Source organism: Gopherus evgoodei, chromosome 7 (genome assembly GCF_007399415.2).
Source record: "Gopherus evgoodei ecotype Sinaloan lineage chromosome 7, rGopEvg1_v1.p, whole genome shotgun sequence".
NCBI lineage: Eukaryota > Metazoa > Chordata > Testudines > Testudinidae > Gopherus > Gopherus evgoodei.
Window position 1 is genome coordinate 103,281,839 of NC_044328.1, and position 20,101 is coordinate 103,301,939.

Consider the following 20,101-nt stretch of genomic DNA (forward strand, 5'->3'; position numbering starts at 1 on the left):
TGCTCAAATGTGATGCATCCTCTCATTTGCTAGTACCACTCAGTGTGTTCCCTGTTTTTCTGTTAGTTTGTTTTTATTTTTAAAGAAGTTCAGATTCTGTTTTCACAAAGGGGGGGGGTAACCAGGTTTTTTACTTGGTATGAGCAAGTTATCCAATCTTGATGTAATGTTAGTAATAATTTTCTCTGTAATTGAGAAGATTGGAATGTGCAGTACAGCGAGGCATTGGAGTGGGAATAGAAAATTTGCATATTTCAGACCCTAATCCATACTTCAATTCTGTGTTCTTTCAAGTTTACTAAAACCCCAGTTAGTGTCATGTGCTTTCTTACTTGGGGTGGTTTTTTTGGTTGTCCTGCTGTGCAGCCTGCACCCCTGCCACATAAATTGTTCATTCCAATGGCTCTTCTTCATGACTGTAGTTTTGTACTAGTTCTTTTTTCCCCCAAGTATGCAGTAGCAGCATGCACTTTCTCTCTATAGATACTACTAAGTACTACTGAGGTAGTTACAATTTGGGTAACCCACTATTTAAAGGATGAGTATTGTACAGCATCAGATCCTCAAAATATAGTTTTCTTCAACTGACAACAAAATGCATAAATAGCTGGCAAAACCAGCAGAGTATTACTAGTACTACCGCACTAGTTTCAAGTTTGATCAAGTCCTGATGTTTGTAGTAAAATGTTTATACTCATGAATATTCATATTGTTTGCTCTGATTTTTATTTTAGGATTGTATTAGTCTAATAGTCCACTGAGGAATCTATGCTATGCAAATATATTTTGATCATGTCAGTATTCTACTATGCTGAGACATTTATATTTGAAATATGGTGTCTTACTTGCAAGTTTTTGGCTGATGAGGGAAATGGAATTGCCTATCTTCAGAAAGACTCAGCATATAGTCTTTATTGCCTGCTTTGCTTCCATCTGCTGCTGTTGTATACGAGGATAGCAGATTTTTTTTATCTGTGGATTTATAGGTGTTCTCATAACTACCAGAAGTTGCATACTCTAAAAGAGATAAAGAAGTGCTTAGAACGTGTACATGGTTAATTCCAAAAGGGAAGTCATTGTCCTGCTATCTATAGAACACATTCATCATGGCTCTATGTGAGAATTTTATGTATTTGTAGAATATTTAAAATACATGCAACATTGAGGTTTAAACTTAAGCTAGTTTTTTTTAAGTGCTAAAAATATCTGTTGGGTTTCAGTAAATATCTGGGCCAAGACTTTCAAAGGTGGATGCATAAAGTCAAACTTCCAAATCCCATGTTTAAGTACCTAAATATAAGTGGCCTGACTTTCAGAAGTTCTGAACACCCATAAATCATACTGAAACAATGGGTCCTGCAGGTGTTCAGCACATTTGAAAACCAGGCTTCTTATATTTAGGTGCCTAATAGGGATGTAGAAGTTTGACTTTAGGCACCCAGGCTTGGAAAATCTTGGTCCTTGTCCTTAAGTCCAACAACATATGCCAGCATCCCTTCCCCTCAATATGGGCATACCCGCAGCCATATCTTTTATAGAACTGCAGACCCAGACTGATTTTTTTTCTTAAAAAGACATTCAGAAGGAACAGCTGCTTAATTGTATGTACCTGTTTGCTGAATATTTAGGGGGCACACAAAGTTAAACTGAGCAAAGTTACATAAAGGATATGTCAACTTGAGGTAACACTGAACATTGTAGTTCATTTTCGACAGCAAACATTTATGTGATGGAGGCTTTAACTGTGGAAAAACATAAGGTAAATTTTTCAGAAGTGCTTAATGACTTAGAAGCCTAAGTCTCATTAACTTTAACTATTGTTATTAGAATGTCTAAAGTGTTTGTCATTGTGGTGGCTCAGTGGTTTAGTTACAGAAATAAACTAACATTAAGTACTAGCTTGAGGATAGACCTTGACAGATTTGGAAGTGAATGCTGGAATAGAACTTTGGGAGTTTAGTGAGTGTTCTATGAATAAGCATTTTTAAAAATGACAATTGCAGTGGTAATTTTGGCCCTCAACTTTAATGGATTTGTCACCCATGAATTTATCTAATTCTTATTTTTGTAACCAGTTATACTTTTGGCCTTCACAGCATCCCCAGCAACAAGTTCCACAGGTTGGCTGTGCCTTATGAGAAAAAGTACTTCCTTATATTTGTTTGTTTTTTAAATCTGCTGCCTATTAATTTCATTGAGTGACCCCTAGTTCTTGTGTTATGGGAAGGGGTAAATTAACACTTCCTTATTCACTTTCTCCACACCAGTCATGATTTTATAGACCTCTATCCTATCTCCCCTTAGTCGTCTCTTTTCCAAGTTAATTAGATCTAATCTTTTTAATCTCTCTTGATGTGGAAGCTGTTCCATACCTCTAATCACTTTTGTTGCACTTTGTACGTTTTCCAATTCTAATATCTTTTTTATTTTTTGAGGTGGAGCTACCAGAACTGCACATGGTATTCGAGAAGTTTTGTGTACTATGGATTTATATGGTGACATTATATTTTCTGTTTTACTGTCTATCCCTTTCCTAATGGTTCCTATGATTATTAACTTTTTTGACTGCTGCTTCACATTGAGCAGACGTTTTCAGAGAGCTATCCACGATGACTCCAAGAAGTCTCCTTGAGTGATAAGAACTAATTTAAACCATATCATTTTGTATGTATAGCTGGGGTTATGTTTTCCGCTGTGCCTTACTTTGCACTTATGAACACTGAATTTTTATCTGTCATTTTTATTGCCCAGCCACCCAGTTTAGTGAGATCTCTTTGCAACTCTTCACAGTCCTCTTTGGACTTTGCGGCTGTGAGGAATTTTGTATCATCTGCAATTTTGCCTCCTCACTGTTTGCCCTTTTTATCAAATCATTTGCGAATGAATTGAGCAGCAGAGGTCCCAGTACAAATCCTTGGGGTGCCCTTGCTTTTTACGTCTTTCTGTTGTGAAAACTGACCATTTATTTCCACCCTTTGTTTTCTATCTTTTAATCAGCTGTTGAGGAGGACTTTCCCTCTTATCCTATGACTGCTTATCAGCCATAATTATTTCCTTAACTAGTGAGTTTCAGTACCACTATTTAAGGAGGTTCTTTTAACCGGGCGCATGACGTTGAGGGCCACATTGTGAACTTCCTACTTCCACTGGTGAACAGTTATTTGCATAAGTAGTCCTGTTATCTTCACTCTCTTCGCTATTCATGTGAGTATTTGCATACCAGGGCAAGAAAGGGATTCACAATCTGGTCCTCAGCAGGCATTTCTTAATCAAAGTACATGATTCTACAGTGATACTCATCTCCTGGGCATATACAGGAGACTCAATTAGAAGTAGAAACAGAATGAATTCTTGCTGGAAGGAAACCTCTCTTCACTTTCATATGTCAAACTATTTTTGGAGGCCCTGTGAAGATAGAGGTGTAAATTAATGAATCTTTTGAAAGGTGTACCCAAGAAAGGAATATTTTCCTGTGTGCATCTCTGAAATGCTTTAATATTCTATTAATCCATCATACTTCAGAAGTATGCAGCCATTTATTGTTTGTAATTATAAAATACAGCACAGGCAGTGAAATCTTGCCAAGTGGCATAGAGAACTTGTTAGCAAATGGAGGTCCTTCACATAAATAACATATGTAGATGAATGTATTATGAAAATTAATTGTATGTGAGGCAGTTTCCTTTTGCTGGGTACTTATTTCTTTCTGTAAACCTACAGTATATGGTAAAGTTTCTTTTGCTTTTTCACTAGCTATTTTATTATTCTAATAATCTTTGTGGGTTTTTTTTATTGGAGATATTTTTTCTTAAAATGTTGCAGTGCCTTAAAATATTCCAAGTTTTGTAAGGGGAGTTCACTTGTTCTGATGCCTCCTGATCTAACGGGTTGAAAAACTGTAGATGCAGCATTGTACAGATTTAAAGAAAGAATGGCCAGCTGCATGGAGAAAAGTGTCTGGGAGAGGGAAGAAGAGTCAGTGGCAATTTTGCTTTACTGTTGTTGAGGCTAATTTTAAAGTTGTGGCAAAAATTATCCTTTCTGGATAAGCCCAGAATACAAATCAGGAAAAAAAGTCAAAAGATTGTTTGTTTGAAAAATAATTGGGAAACCAAGTATATAAGGTCTCAAATTCCTGATATATTCACAATATTGAAATTACTCTAATACAGTATTAACACTGATGGACTTGTCAAAAGTCAGTTATGCAAGACCAATTTCATTGCCTCTTTTGACACAGTTCCTGGCCTAGTAGACTGGGGGGGGGGGTACCCCAGGACTCTTTGCTGCTTTAGTAGATGTGATATATCTTGATTTTAGTAAAGCTTTTGACCAGGGGTGGGCAAACTATCTGGCCAGTGGGATTGCCACTCCACGGGGCTAAGGCAGGCTCCCTGACTGCCCTGGCCCCATGCCGCTCCCAGAAATGGCCAGCAGCATGTCCCTGCGGTCCCTGTCGGGGGAGCTCCATGCGTTGCCCTTGCCTGCAGACACCGCTCCCTGCTGCTCCCATTGGCTGGGAATGGGGAACCGTGAGCCTACCTTAGTCCCACTGCACGCTGCTGCCACCCCAGAGCCGCTCAAGGTAAGCGGAGCCTACACTTCCAACCTCATGCCCTGAGCCCCCTCCTGCACCTCAACCCTCTGCCTTGAGCCCCCTCGTAAACCCCGCACCCCTCCTGGGCCCCACCGCTTGCCCTGTGCCCCTTCCTGAACACTGCACCCCCTCCCATGCTCCCTCCTGCACTCCAATCCCTTGCTCCCAGCCCTACATTCATGGCTTTGCGTGCAATTTCCTCACCCAGATGTGGACCTTGGGCCAAAAAGTTAGTCCACCTCTGCTTTTGACAGTGTCCCACATGACATTTTCCTAGGATAGATAAACTAGACAAATGTGGTCTAGATGAAATTACTATAAAATGGGTGCACAACTGGTTGAAAAATCATAATCAAAGAGTAGTTAGCAATTGTTTGCTGTGAAACTGGGAGGGCATATTTAACGGGGTCTCGCAGTGGTCAGATTTGGGTCTGGTGCTAGTCAATATTTTCATTAATTACTTGGATAATGGAGTGGACAGTATACTTATAAAATTTGTGGATGACACCTAGCTGGGTGGGATAAAGAAAATCACTTGGGCAGAGAGAATTAGTTCTAGGTACCACACTTTAGGAAAGATGTGGACTAATGTGAGAGAGTCCAGAGGAGAGCAACAAAAGTAATAAAAGAGTTAGAAAACATGATCTACGAGGAAAGATTTAAAAAGAATAGAGCATGTTTAGTCTTGAGAAAGACTTGGCAGGGGAGAAACTGATAAGTCTTCAAATATGTTATGGGCTGTTACAAAGAGGACACACAGCAATTGTCCTCCGAGGTTCCCCTGGAGGTAGCACAAGAAGTAATGGCCTTAATCTGCAGCAAGGGACATTTTAGAATTTTTTTCCTAATATCTAACTTAACAATAAAGGTAGTTTAAAGTCTGAAATAGGCTTCCAAAAGAGGTTGTTAGAGATGGTCTAGGTTTATTGGTTCTACCTCAGCACAGAGGGCTGGACTTGATGATGACCTCTCAGGGTCCCTTTCAGCCCTACATTTCTATGATTCTGTGATATTTTGTAGTATCAACTCCTGGAATCTGCAAATCACTGTTGGAAATGTTCATTCTGAAGTGTGAATCCCAACATCCTCCACCACATTCTGCTTCTCCTCTCTTGTCACTCATACATAGATAAGGAAAATTGGGAGAATGTCAAACACCTCCATCTGTCCCAGTAACCCCATCCTTTCTCATCTTATGACCTCCCTCACTTTCATTCACACCTAGAACTGACCAGGAGAACAATAATTCTATTTTGCAACACTTTCAAAACTTGTTTTCATTTTGCACTGGAATGAAAACAAAACTTTCTGAACATTTTTGCAAAAATGGAATTGTGTGACAATATCTGTGATTTCATATTGAAACCTTAAATATTTGATTTGGGAAGGTGGGTAGATAAGTAAGTAGTTTGGTGCTTAAAGCCTGGCCTGAGATATGGAGGCACACGTTGAAGTATATTTCTATCAAGTCTTAATCTGTTATCTTTTTGGCTTTGAGTTGACCCTCTTTTGACTCACTTCCAGGTAAATGCTGCTGCTTCTTCAACACCACCTCCAGTATCGAACACTTACTGTCTGCCCATGCTGCCAAAACTCTTGTCCAATCCGTGATCATTTTATGCTTTGACTACTGTGATCTCCTCTTCTCTGGCCTTGATGCCTGCATGCCCACTCTGCTCAAAGCCATTCAAATGCTGCTGCTAGAATAAATATTCTGGCTTGACACACTGTTATGCACAAACATTTTGGATCATATCTTCAGTGGGTGTAAATGGGTGTAGCTCCATTGACTTTACTGACTTACACCAGCTTTTTGTCCTTTGTCCTTGCTTTCAAAGTTCTTCCAAAAGCTAGTCCAGTCTACCTGTGTTGTGAGCAAGACACGAGAAGTCATTCTTCCACTCTACGCTGCACTGGTTAGGCCTCAGCTGGAGTATTGTGTCCAGTTCTGGGCACCACATTTCAAGAAAGATGTGGAGAAATTGGAGAGGTCTAGAGAACATGACCTATGAAGGAAGGCTGAAAGAATTGGGTTTGTTTAGTTTGGAAAAGAGAAGACTGAGAGGGGACATGATAGCAGTTTTCAGGTATCTAAGAGGGTGTCATAAGGAGGAGGGAGAAAACTTGTTCATTTTAGCCTCTACGGATAGGACAAGAAACAATGGGCTTAAACTGCAGCAAGGAAGGTTTAGGTTGGACATTAGGAAAAAGTTCCTAACTGTCAGGGTGGTTAAACATTGAAAGAAATTGCCTAGAGAGGTTGTGGAATCTCCATCTCTGGAGATATTTAAGAGTAGGTTAGATAAATGTCTATCAGGGATGGTCTAGACAGAATTTGGCCCTGCCATGAGGGCAGGAGACTGGACTCGATGACCTCTCGAGGTCCCTTCCAGTCCTGGAATCTATGAATCTATTAATCTAATGTTATCACATGGTTGGCTCTCACCTCCACACTGTCAATGATGCCAGGCTGATTGTCTGATTCTCTGCTTCACAGACAAGCATTCTCTCATGATCCCCTTTGAGTGAGGAGAATTCCTAGTCAAAATCCATAAAGCCACCAACCTGTCCTCATTCCAGTCCCTCTTCAAAACTCACATCTCCCATAGTGTCAACAGTGAATTACAGCCTGATAATAGGTAGGCAGGTGGAGAATTATGATTACTGCACCTGTTTTGTCTTGTCTTCTAGACTGCAAGTTTTTTGTGACAGGGACTGTCATTTTTTATGTCTTCACAGTGTCCAGCACAATGGGGCCCAAGCTTGTTGAGGCATCGAGGCACTACTGCAAAATAAACGTTTAAGTAATTGTGAAAATTCCTTCATGATGGAGTTGCATCAAAATTAATCCTATTCAAAGACTCCCTCATCCACAGTGAAAACTGCAGAGTAATACATTTATAGTTCAATGCTCTATGGTTTCCCTCCATGGGAAATTAAAATATTAAAGTAGAGTAATGTTTTATAGGTTTAATTCTCTGGAAATTATCACTGCTAATATTTTAGCAATGCTTGCTTTGATAAATCTTGCATATGAATATTTAACATTAGACATACCTTTGGGAAGATATTTAATGTGAGTAAACTGGCATATAGAAAAAATTACATGACATCTCAGGGACTGGACAGCTCAAAATAGATGTCTGAAGCCTTTCATGTCTATATTGTTGCTTCAAATTCACTTTATCAATACAGGTTCATAGTAGCTGCTGCTTATTCTTCAGTACAAGAACAAAGAGCAGCAGGGAGCTGCTGGAGCCTTTCCCTGCTTCCAGAGTCTTTCACTGAAGCAGGGAAAGGGTCCGGCAGCAGAGAGAGAGCCAGATACTACACTGCTAAAAATAGCAGTGTAGACAGGGGAGGCACTGCTTGGGCCCACAGAGCATCATGTAGGGTATGTACCCGAAGGGTTCAGGCATGTCTCACATCTATACCCATGCTAGGGGAGCGTGCAGAGTATGTATCCTACATGCCGCTATAAGGAATGAGCAGTTAGGGCCCACAAAACACCATGTAGGGTATGTAACCGAATGGTTCAGGCTTGTCTCACATCTAGACACATGCTAGGGGAGCATGCAGGGTATATATCCCACAAGCCGCCATAAGGAATGAGCAGTTAGGGTGACTAGATGTCCTGACTTTATAGGGACAGTCCTGATTTTTGGGCCTTCTTCCTATATAGGGTCCTCTTACCCCCCGCCCTCGTCCTGATTTTTCACACTTGCTGTCTGGTCACCCTATGTGCAGTGCAAACATACCTTTAGTGTGTGTGTGTGTGTACTGCAGTAGCAGCAGTGTGTGCTGTTAGAAATGGCTGAATTCCTTCTACATATTCCAAGCTGTTTTGCCTGGGTCTCTTGGCATAGACTTGTGTCTTGCTGCCTAGCAATGTCTTCGATAGTATGGATTTCCATTCTCAACTTTTTTTTTTTTGCCTTATCTTTTTGCAAAGATTCATCTGCTACCCCTCTGTCCTTATACAGTGCAGCTGCCACACCGCAACCATTCCTTCCATTCCTCAGGGTGCATTGGTGGGGATGATAGAACTCTCTCTTTAAAAAGCTCCACCATATGGCTCCTTGACTGAAATTTTGGGGATTGTGCTCCACTTTGTACCCAGGAGGATATTTGGGTATCTGAACTTTTAGACACTTATCCGTGCAGACCTGAACTTCCCAAGCCCTTTGAGGTTTACATTTCATTAATTAGAAATGTTTTCTTTATATTTAGTCTAAGTATACTATATCATTCTTTACAGCCCAGATAACATAGACAATTGACATTTCATAGTAAGATCTAACTGCCATTTCACATAACGGTACCCCTATGTGATGGGGCATGCAGGCCCCACACTGGCAGAGAGGGCATTAACAAGGGCCTGTGGATGCAATTGGCCCCACCCTGATACACCTGCAGTTGTTGTTAGAAGTGGAGGGAGGAAGAGGCCTTAAAAGGAAGAGACCCAGCTCAGTTAGGGCTTGACCAGAAAGGAGGACAGAGTTCTTTGTCTTTCTTGAGAGGGAAGTCTGATTCCTGCCAAGAGCCTGAGACACTTTGCTACCTGGACAAGCTTCCTGGTGGATGGGGTGACTGGAACCAGAAAGACTAACAAAAGGCAGTGGCTGTACAGAAAGAAACCCTGAGCAGAAGGGTGGGGTTCTGCTGATGAACCTTTTTGGTTTTGAGTTAACTGGTTCCCTTTTATTATGGACCCTAATACCTTGGAGGGGTGGGACTCAAGTGTGCCATAGCTGAAGAGCTAAAGCATCATGGCACTGCACTTGTGAGGGGTTGCACCTGACCATCGGGGACCTGCAGCTGGGTGAGTTGTGTCCTAATGCAACACAAAAGGATGCCTAAGCAATCTGGTTACATACTGTCACTCTGCCTTAGGCTATGAAGGGTGAAAAATGGGTAAATAACAATTCTGTGCATAGACTTTGGTGCAGTATAAAGTGTCTGGGTTATAAAATGTGAATACTGAATGCAGAGGATCAAATTTAACTGAGTATCTGTGAGAGATGATGCAGAGTGTGATACCAATAGATAGGGTTGCCTGATACTTTCTCAGTAGCTTGTAACTTTAGCAAACTTGAAAGATTCAGGCATGAAATTTTCTATGCTGATTGTTTGCCTCAGGCTAATGTTTTGTTGGGTGGGGTGGGAGAGTTTTTCAGCTGAAATAGCTCAGTTGTTTCTGAGAATAAGGTGAGAAAAATGTTTTATCCATGTTAAGAAATCTTACAACTGTTGTGCTGAAAAACTTTAGTGCTGTCTTGCTTTGGAGCAGGGGCTTGAAATTTGGTAGGAAGGTAGCTTTTGTATCAGGGATTTGCTTTAGCTGTTTCTGTGGTGTATGTTGTTTGTTTGTTTGTTTGTTTTTAAAGGTCTAAATCTGGCCAAGTTATAAGCCTCTGAAAAATCGCAGTTCACACATGCTCAGTAGAGACTTGATAGAGTCTGGCAGCTAAATTCTCAGAAGAATCCCTCTGCCTTGAGCATGCTCCATCCTCGAGGTGCGCGAACAGCAGAGGCTTTCCTGCAATTGGCTGCTCCCAGCTCCAGGTGGCTGCTGAGTCAACAAGTATGGGAACGGAAAATAGGGAGACTGTCTTACGGTCTCAGTGCTGCTGCTGGCATCTAGTCAGCAGGTGTGAGGAAGACTGTTGACTTGAATGCAGAGGGAACAAGAACTGGACCTCGGGGGTAGCAGCAGAGGGAGTAGATTGGGACAAAATGCCTGCAGATGAAGGGATGACTGGGAATGAGAGCTGAGAGGAGAGATAAGGGGGAAATACTGGGAGTTGAGCGGTGGGAGAGAGACTGGCTGGGGAAGGGGATTAGGAGCTGCAGGTAGGAAAACAGGGTTGAATGGGAAGGCAAGACAGGACTAGGACAGGGACAGGCTGGAGGGGGCTGGAAGCAGTGCCAGGTTTGGAGGGAATAGGGTGGTAGCACAGCACTGGGGATTCCCTAAGTTGTGCCACTTGATATAACAACTCCTGTCGTGCTTTGCTAGTTTGCAGAACTGCTACAAATCACAGTTATATGATTTTTTTCTAGTTCTAGAGCACAGTTTTTTCACATGGCACTTCCCCCCCCCCCCACTCTCAGAAGCAGCTGGACCATTTATTTTGCTGAAACTGTGTGGCGGGAGGGGAGAGGGGGGCATTGGCTCGAGCCAGGCACCTGGTATGTGAAACTTCAGCCTGAGCTACAAAATTTTGGCAAAGTTATAAGCAACTGAAAACAGGGTCTGATAATGGGGAATGTCAGGCATCCTTAAGTACAGGCTTCAATATATTTTTCCAAGTCAGGGAAACAGCTTGCATTGCTCCAATCATTCCTCTTGTCTACAGAGCTAACCCAGATTATCTGACATCACAGCAAGGGTACTCATGCACTCCTCTTCCAGCTTGTATATCCCCGTTCTGCTCCCTGACTGACATCTCTCCTGTGGGAAGATGTATTTTAAAAATTGAGTGGCCCATTTGGGGGTCTTCCTTTTTCAAACTCATCTTCCAGAATAGGAAAGGAAAGAACAGAAGGTGAGAGAAGGCAAATGCTGGAATAGGGTTTGCTGTGCTTTCTGTCAGAACTGTACTCACTCAGGTTGGAAAAGAAAGTAAAGGGAGGAAGAGATGTTCTTTGGGGTGGAGGGCATTTCAAACTCTTCTATTCACAACCCCATATATGATAATACCTTTTAGGGAGTACAGACTGTTTTGAGATCACTTCCTATCAAGTTCAAATGCTTTTACTTCACCCCCGTGAAGAGGCCATAATGAGAAGACCAAAAGTTAGGAAAAATCTGATGTACTGACCTTTTTTTTTCCCCCTTCAATAGCAGCCTTCTGCTTCCCCTATCCATTAAAGAAAAACATTATAGGAAATAACTATGGTGAATAATAACATGGAAAGGTAGAAAGCTGATTTTAGCAGTAATGTACTTTCTGCTTCCCTTTGCAGGTAATATCTGTGCAGTTCAGACAAGATGGAAAAAAAATTAATAAAAATGTAAGTGCTGGATATGAGTCTGAAGCAAAATGTGTGATTAAAAATATATTGATTGGCAACATGGAAAGACATTAATGGATGTTTTAAGCCTATCGGACACTGGTGGGATTTATGTACTATAACTCAGAGATTTGGGAAAAATCAGACTGACTTAACTTTTATCATTTGAAACAAATAACATTTTGAATGTGATCAAAGAGAAAAACAGACGTCAGGGTAGCCACTGGTTGTATACACTGTCTGCAAGGGATTAAAAATACTTTCTCCAAAATGCGTCTCAAATATGAGCAATGAAGTGTGTTGAATATAGAATCAGAAATTAAGCAGATGAACCCATAGTTTCATATTCTACATTTTTATAAAGATTTGTAATCACTCTGCTGAGCTTGTGCTGTAGATCTTAATTAAGCTACATCTTGTAAAGACTAATATAAGGGTTGATGCAAAATTAGTTATGGGGGCACCACATCTGACTAAACATTACAATTAAATGATCTTTTGACTGGAAACCGATTCTGTTTAAATATGCTTATGTTCTGGTAATGAAGACTAGATGCACTTTCCCCTCACTGTTTTGGAAGGGTCTGGGTCTTGAGTTGATTGACTGCACTGGGAATAGAAAGATAACTATAACAACAAACCACATAGGAAAAATTATTGAGATTCTTAAAAGCAATCCTATTGGCTGATAGTTTTTCCTAATTACACTGTTTTTGACCAGGGTTTACAGTTACAGCTGCAATCTCTGTATAATATGCCCTATGTGCTGCTAGTGTTTTTCAAAGGACTCTAAACAAGGAAAAGAAATGACTATCCCGGTAGTCAGCACTACACTGGATGTGAAGGCATCTGATGTCTATGTATTGGTAGTGTTTCAGTTTCCAGATGGTACACACTGAATAAATCTGATTGTGAATTAAGCAAAGAGCTCAACATGAAACTCTGCATTCTAATCTGAAAGTATGATATAAATGCCACGTGATCCAAAATTGTCTGAAACAGGAATGAGTTGTCGTTTTAAAACATTATTGCCATCGCAACATATCTGATTAGAATATTTGATGTAAACAGTTAATTAACTTCATTTGTCATATGGATAAATGAACTTTTAATTAGGTATCTGTAGAGTAGTACAAGAGGTTGCTATAGTAACCAAATATTTTTTCCTGAATTATAGAATGAATAAATGCATATGTCCATAGAAATATGGATCAAAGGTAAATGTGAGTTTGATCTTCACTTCCAAGCCGCAGTTTGACACAGTTCAGAATGAACAGAAGCCTGTCTAGTAAGGAGATCCATAATTAGGATAGCAGGAGTCACTGCCCAGAATGAAGACACTTTAGATGAGAGATGGGGACCAGAATTGGAATTGTTGGAAATCTTACAGGTCAAGCTTGATGTGCATTGGCAAGGCTACCTGGCAGAAATTTGCACACTTTTTGCTTATGCTAGGACAGATTTAGGCAGCAGTACAGGTATCTTGTGTGTCCTTTATTAAGGTGCTGCTAGGACCAGTTGGGCCTGTCTTTGCAAGGCAAAGCAGCCTTGAGGATTTCCTACACTATGCCACTTCTGTAATAGCCCTTATGGAGCTTTGCAGGGGCACAGAATTGCTTGAAATCGCAAATATGATTTTTCTTGAGAGTTCCACCTCATTGTCTCAAAGGAGCAACTCCAGAAATATCATGGTATTATATAGATACCAGACTAAAACTAAGTTAAGAGTAGGGTGACCAGATGTCTCAATTTTTATAGGGACAGTCCCGATTTTGGGGGCTTTTTCTTATATAGGCACCTATTACCCCCCCACCCTGTCCCTATTTATTTATTTATTTATTTATTCAGTTGGTATCTGGTCACCCTAGTTAAGAGAATGTTAAGGTTGCATACTTACCGAGGATCCACAGGTAGAAAATGATCAACGTAAGCATTAGCATCTGTTTTCTTCATAGGAGTAGTAAGTCAGTTTCTCAGAACTCCTCCTAAGAACAGAGCTTGTGATGACAAAACTGCTAAAAATAGATGTAAACTCAACAAATACGTTAGATCTTTCCAGTAGGTTTGCTCTCATAATACTGATTTACAGGACAGTTAGCCAAATCCTGCTTGCCTTATTGGATTAAAAACATTATGCTTTGCTATCTAAGAGATAAGTAGTAGTAGTAGTAGTATCTCCAAAAGAAATGCTCCATTGTAGTCAAGGAAAGCAAGATTTGACTGGAAGTGTAAGTTCATATCAGAGTCAAAGTTCTGACTTTTTTTGAAAGCTGAACTAACACACTATAAACGTTAATCTAAACATTTTGCAATGCTGATACAAAATGCGTTCTCAGGCCTTGCTTCTGAAGTTGAAGTCAGTGGGACTCACATGAGTGCAATGGTCTGCAGTAGTTTAGATATCTGTCATTTGATGTTGAAGACCCATAGTGACACATTAATGTAAATATCAGTTACTTCATGAATGTGACTGTAATCAAATACAAGATAATTCTGGGCTTTAGTTCTCACTTTTGAGAGTCTAGTAAAGTAAATTGTTAGATCTCCATTCTGTTTCTTTGTTACAAAACAAGTTACTTTTTTGAAGTCCCAGTAAACACGAATAGTTGTAGGATGTCCGGAACTGTTTGTCTGATGGACTTCAAATTGTTGAGACTTTACTTTGGACACAGCACTAAGCTATCAATGTTAAGGTCAGTATGTTTTTCTTTCTTCAGGGAGGGTGGTTAGTATCAGTTGGTAAGTGAAACTTGGTTCCAACTTTGTAGAAATACACTGTGGGATGGTTGTAGTCTAAGGCCATCAAGTTTGGTGAAATGTGTGCAGCTTTAGTTACTAGTTAAAAATTTTTTGTACATGAGATCATAACAGATTACATAATTACATTTAGGAACACTTTTAAACTGTGGTTTTTTTTTCAAATTCTACAAAAGAGAAGTTTTTGAAGATAAGCCTGTTTGTCTAACCAGTCAGGCAAAAAAATGTGTCTTGTTTTTTAAATGGGATTATTATTTGACTAAGGAACATGGGCGTGAGCATGGTATTTGAAACTCATTTGCTATTTTCTCCTGTCCTCTAATGGTTTTGCAAAGGGCATGTTGACTTCAGTCTTTCTTTTATTTTTTGATTTTTTTTCAGTCCAGAGAGGAAACACTCACCTATTTGCAGTGAAATAGAACAAGGTCAATTTAAATAAGGAAATCAGTCTTTTAACAGTCAAACGAGAGGCTCTGGGTGTTGGCAGGACTTCAGATACCTTTTTCAGGGAAGGTTCAATAACTCCATAAGCCTAAATTTAGAAGTATGTACTACTTTGAGAAATTAGCAGCAAAGAAACTAGGCAGTCTTGCTGAGTGCTCTAACAAAACTATAGTACAGTGCTTTCTCAAGGTCAAATGTCTTCTTTTATTGCTGCCTAACTTGAAATACTTCTAAAATCCTGTTCATGGAAGCTGTGTGCAATCACTTCAGTCCTACAGGGACCATCCTGCAGTGAAATTGAGAAAGATAAATCAGTGGGCAAAAACCTCAAAGAATATCTATAGATCCTTATAATGGCTTTTTAAATCTGGTTCAGCTAATAATTATCAGGACTAGATAAGACAGGAACTTGAAAATTGCAAACATTTATTGACAAGCGGGGTTTTTTAATAGCCCCACTTGCTACCAGTTTTCTGATAACTTCAAAAGGCCTTCTGCCGTGGGATGTGCTGATGCAGCACTCACTGACTTCAGTGGTGGTAGTTTATGCATTTAAATACAGAACTTAGACAAATGGCTGGCATCCACATTCAGTCTTTAGATCAGGTCCATGTCTTTCTTTTGTGTTTGTACGACATCTAGTAAATTGGGAATTGGATCTTGATTGGGCCTCTGGGTTCTACTGTAATACAAAAATTAAATAGTTAACATAATTTTTTACTTCTTGCATAGTATTTTTCTCCCAAGGACCTGAAAGTACTTAATAATTAAACTAAATAACGCTCATGGCAGTTCTAGGAGGTAGGTTGTTATATCCACTTTACAGATATGTAAAGATAGGCATGAAGGTCTCAGGAGCCTGAGTTTTCAGAAGGAATCACCTGTTTTCCCCATTGATTTCATTTGAGGTTATAAGTGCTCAGCAAAATCAGGCTGCATGTGAAAATAACTCAAAAATGTGTTCTCCCCTGCATCTGCTGAACACTTACCTTCCCCTACTTGTGAATTGCTCTGGGGCTCGGGTGGGAGATGGGCACCAGATGCCTAGAACGAGGCTGCAGCATGCATGCCTGAGAGGCAAAAACTTAGTCACTGAATGAATTTAGGTGCATGGCTCGCCCCCTAAGTGAGTTGCCTAAGGATCCAAACCCCAATCACTTTACTCACTTGAGTAATCCCATTTTAATCAGACATAATAAGGCAGACAGGATTTGACTCAGTCAGTGACACAGCTGGAAACAGAACCTAGCATCCCCAGCCCTCAAGACCCAGGTCAAACCACTAATCATCGCTTTCTCCCAATACTTGTTAAGATCAGAATTCTTTTAAAGCATTGGATTTAAATTGCAATTCCTGATATTGCAGGTTGCCTGTGTTTAATAAGCAGACCAGACTAATTGCTGTTCAATCAGATTTTTTTCCTTGCTAGCATGCTAGGTTGCAGAAAGATACTGTGTAGTCTCTTCTTCTTGCCTTCAGGAATTCAGCAAAAATGGATATACATATTCACATACACGGTATCAACTGCCTTTTCCAATATATACTAAGGGTGTTTTGGAGAAAATATACAAATGATTGTGTTGTGAGTAGAGTAGATATGGGTTCAGTAGTGTTAAACCACCGTGCGCGCGCGCACACACACACACACACATAATTCATTCTTGCTCTTACAAACTTACCATTTTCTACAACCATATGGATAGTTTTCTAAGCCCAGCTGACACATCATAATAAACAATAATAATGCTTTGCACTTTTGTAGCAGCTTCCTTTTAAGGATATCAAAATATTTCACAAACATCAATTAATTTAACCTCATGGCACTCTGTGATGAAGACATACACAGAAGCCAAAGATGGAAAACGCTAACCCAAAATGAAAAGCTTGTACAAATTTGGAAAATACCAACACCTTATTCAGAAAAAGGCTGAAACAGAACTAAAATAACATAAATTAAACAACCCCTGGAAGCTTCTAAACTGGAAAAGGCATCACTGGTAGATTTCTGGCCTCTTCCCCACACACACTAATTTGTTCAAAAGTGATGTGAGAGAGACAAGGTAGGTATCTTCTATGGGACCAACTTCTGTTGGTAGAAGGTATAAGCTATTGAGCTTTTGAAGGTAAAGCTTGAATCTTCCACCAACAGAAGTTGGTCCCATAAAAGATATTCCCTCACCTACCTTGTCTCTCTCATATCCAGAGCTATAACAACACTGCAAATAAAGTGATATTTGCTTTTTTGTAAACTATATTAGCAATTATTACATAAGTCACACAAAAAGAAAAACAAAGGTGTGCTGAGCTTTGTAGGGAAGAAGGGTCATGTTGACTAAGGTCCAGCTTTCTCCCATTCAAGTCAGTGGTAAAACTCCTATTAACCCAAATGGGAGAAAAATCAAACCCTAATTATCTGTCCTCTCTGAACAGGCTGTTAGGGCGTTCTTCCATGAAGAGGAATATAGCTGACATTAGTTGGAGGGAATTATTATGTCCTTAGGAGCAATTGAAGCCAATTGGAATTGAAGGTCCTATAAGAGGAGTGCAGACTCTTAAGATTGATCTATTGTAGGACTTAAACCTGGGGGTAAATGGCAGTCTTAATTGTGAGAAAATCCAGGATATGCGAGTATCTTTATTTCAACTTTGGGTGAGAATGCCCCATTGATTTTTCTCTTTACAGGAATGATATCTGCATGAAGTCCTTTTGCTTTAGCATTGTGGACTCCAGATCCTAGTTTTCTTAGGACCTTGGATCACATGATCTGTCAGAGGTCAGTAATGGAATATAAAACTACTCCCCTTCATATAACTTGAGAAAAGAGGACTATACACAAAAACATTTAGTTTGCACTTTAGTTACAGGTATCGGGCCAAGTTCAACTCTAATGTAGACCCAGTGACTTGAGTGGAGTTGGCCACTTTGAAGAATGGGTTCCTCTTCTGTGCGTGTGTTTGTTAATCAAAGGGAGAATAATGGGTTGAATAATGACTTCAGGTATCATGATCACTTTCTAGTGTCTGAACGTCCTAAAAGAAATGCTAGAGCCTGTGTACCCAAAAAGAAACCGCCTGTCACACACTTCTCCACATGGAGCCACCTAGGTTCCTTTGTCCATGGCACCATCTGCTGCTACTAGAATGAACTGCCCTGTGACCACTCACACTTAGGTACAGGGCAGTAGTCCTTTGAATAGCCAAATCAACAAGGAATTTGCTAGTATCTCTTTAAGAGTAGTATCTAAGGCTTGAGCCCCAAGTCCACTGGAAATGACTGCATTTCTGTTGATATCAGTTAACTTTGGATCAGACCTCTTAAGAATAACTGACTATTTCAGGAAAAAGAACAACCTGAAAAAAAAAAACAAATAAAAAAGCCCCCTAACCCCTCACACTCACAAAATTAAATTAGGACAAGGGTCTTGAATTTTCAATTATAAAAATGTATTTAAAGTGCACTACATTTCTTGTATGCATATTGTGACAGGTTGCCCCTCTTAGGATGCCACCTGATGTGCTGAGATACCACTGAGCCTATCTATTATGCCAGCCTGGGTACCCTGTCTTCCTGAGCCAAGCAATTCTATTAAGCCGCCTCCAGCACACACACAGGCAGGGCCACACCAAACTGCAGAATGAAACAGACACTGAGATCAGTTCTGTGAGGGCTCAGCTTAAAGGACTTACCCCCAGCACTCAGGTGTCCACCTCCCTTGGAGTGCAGACCCAAAAATATATTATGAAATCTGCCTCCTTCCTCAATGTGGAGGAAGGTATGCACAACTTCTTTCCCCCCTGCAATTGTGAATTGTACAACCAGGGTTATATTATAAACAAAAAATACATTTATTAACTACAAAAGGTGAATTTTAAGTGAATATAAGAGGTAACAGACAGAGCAAAGAAGATTACTGAGCAAATAAAATGAAATAGGCAAGCTAAGCTCAATATACTTAAACATACTACAAAATGTAAATTCTCACCCTAAATATTGTCACAGGTAGATTACAAAAAGTCTTTAAAGGCAGCTGCACTGGCCTGCCGCTGGAGATTTCCAGTATTTCCGCACACAGACTGGATACCCTCCCAGCCTGGAATCAACCCTTCTCCTCTCAGTTCAGTTCTTGCCCCCAGGTGTTTTTCAGTGTCTCTCTGCCTCCCTACCCAGAGGAGAACCACAATGATGTCACTTCCCCACCTTGTATAGCTCTTGTGTATGGCTGGAACCCTTTGTCTCCTGGTGGAAGAACACTGGCATTCCAAGGCGTGGGTCCAGTACCAGGTGACTCAGACCCATGTCTCTGCAGGGCTTTGGCAGCCATTGCTTGTAGACTGTCTGGAGCATCCACAGGAAGACGAAGCTCTTTTACAGTCCATTGTCTCTGCTAATGGTCTATTAGTCCTGTCTGGCTTTTCCATTGTTGTACCTGAAGGGCTGGTTGGGGTGACACCCAAAGTAACATATTTGAAATACAGATGCATAGCTAATATTCCTAACTTCAGATAGCAAAATGATATAGGCATACAAATTGGATAATCACATTCAGTAAAATCATAACCTTTCCAATGATATCTTACATGAGCCATCTTGCATAAAGTATGTTAAATCATCCATATCATAAGCATAGTTTCATAAAGAATATGGCGTGAAAAATACACATTTATATGTGTGTGTGTAATATATTTGTGAAACATACGTGAAATGTGGTATTTCTTATATACATAAAGAAATGTAATAAAAATGGCAACATTAGGCACACAGCAAGATGGCAACTGGGAGAAGCGACATAGCATTCAAATGGACATTAGATTCAGTCTCATCTCCTCAGTCACTGCCCAGTTGCTCAGTCAAAAGCAGTCTTCAAAACAAATCTTCTGTTTCACAGCTGTTGAGTTCAGAGGATGTCTTTTTACCATGGTCAGTTTTCAGAGTAGAACTACATTGTAAGCATTTGAGTACATAAAGCTTTGTACAGAAGGAGCTTTGGGTCTGATTCAAATTCAAGTTGACTTCAGTAGACTTTGAATCAAGCCTTTACTGCACTGAAATCAGAACTTCAGAAAATATCCCACCTTTGGCCAAGAGACTTCTGGTTAACTGAGGTTTCTCTGTAGTTACTTCCATGTTTTGGATATAGCACTTTGCTTGCTTACATAATGAGTTCTTTTTATTAAAAAAATGTTTAATTTAGTGCTGGTGAAAATACTGTAAAGCCCACAGAGCACAATCAATGACAATACAAGTTTCCCACAAACTGTGTCATGATTTATGCCACAGCTTAAAGG

At 40.1% G+C, this 20,101-nt stretch overlaps 1 protein-coding gene across 1 annotated transcript in view; it reads left to right on the forward strand.

The window, feature by feature from the left end:
* Nucleotides 1–20,101, forward strand: part of CACNA2D3 (calcium voltage-gated channel auxiliary subunit alpha2delta 3) — an 828,400-nt gene that overhangs the window by 32,279 nt on the left and 776,020 nt on the right. The window contains exon 4 of the mRNA XM_030569375.1: nt 11,567–11,614. Within this exon, the coding sequence (XP_030425235.1) occupies nt 11,592–11,614 (23 nt within the window). The 5' untranslated portion in view covers nt 11,567–11,591. The remainder of the gene's footprint in view (nt 1–11,566; nt 11,615–20,101) is intronic.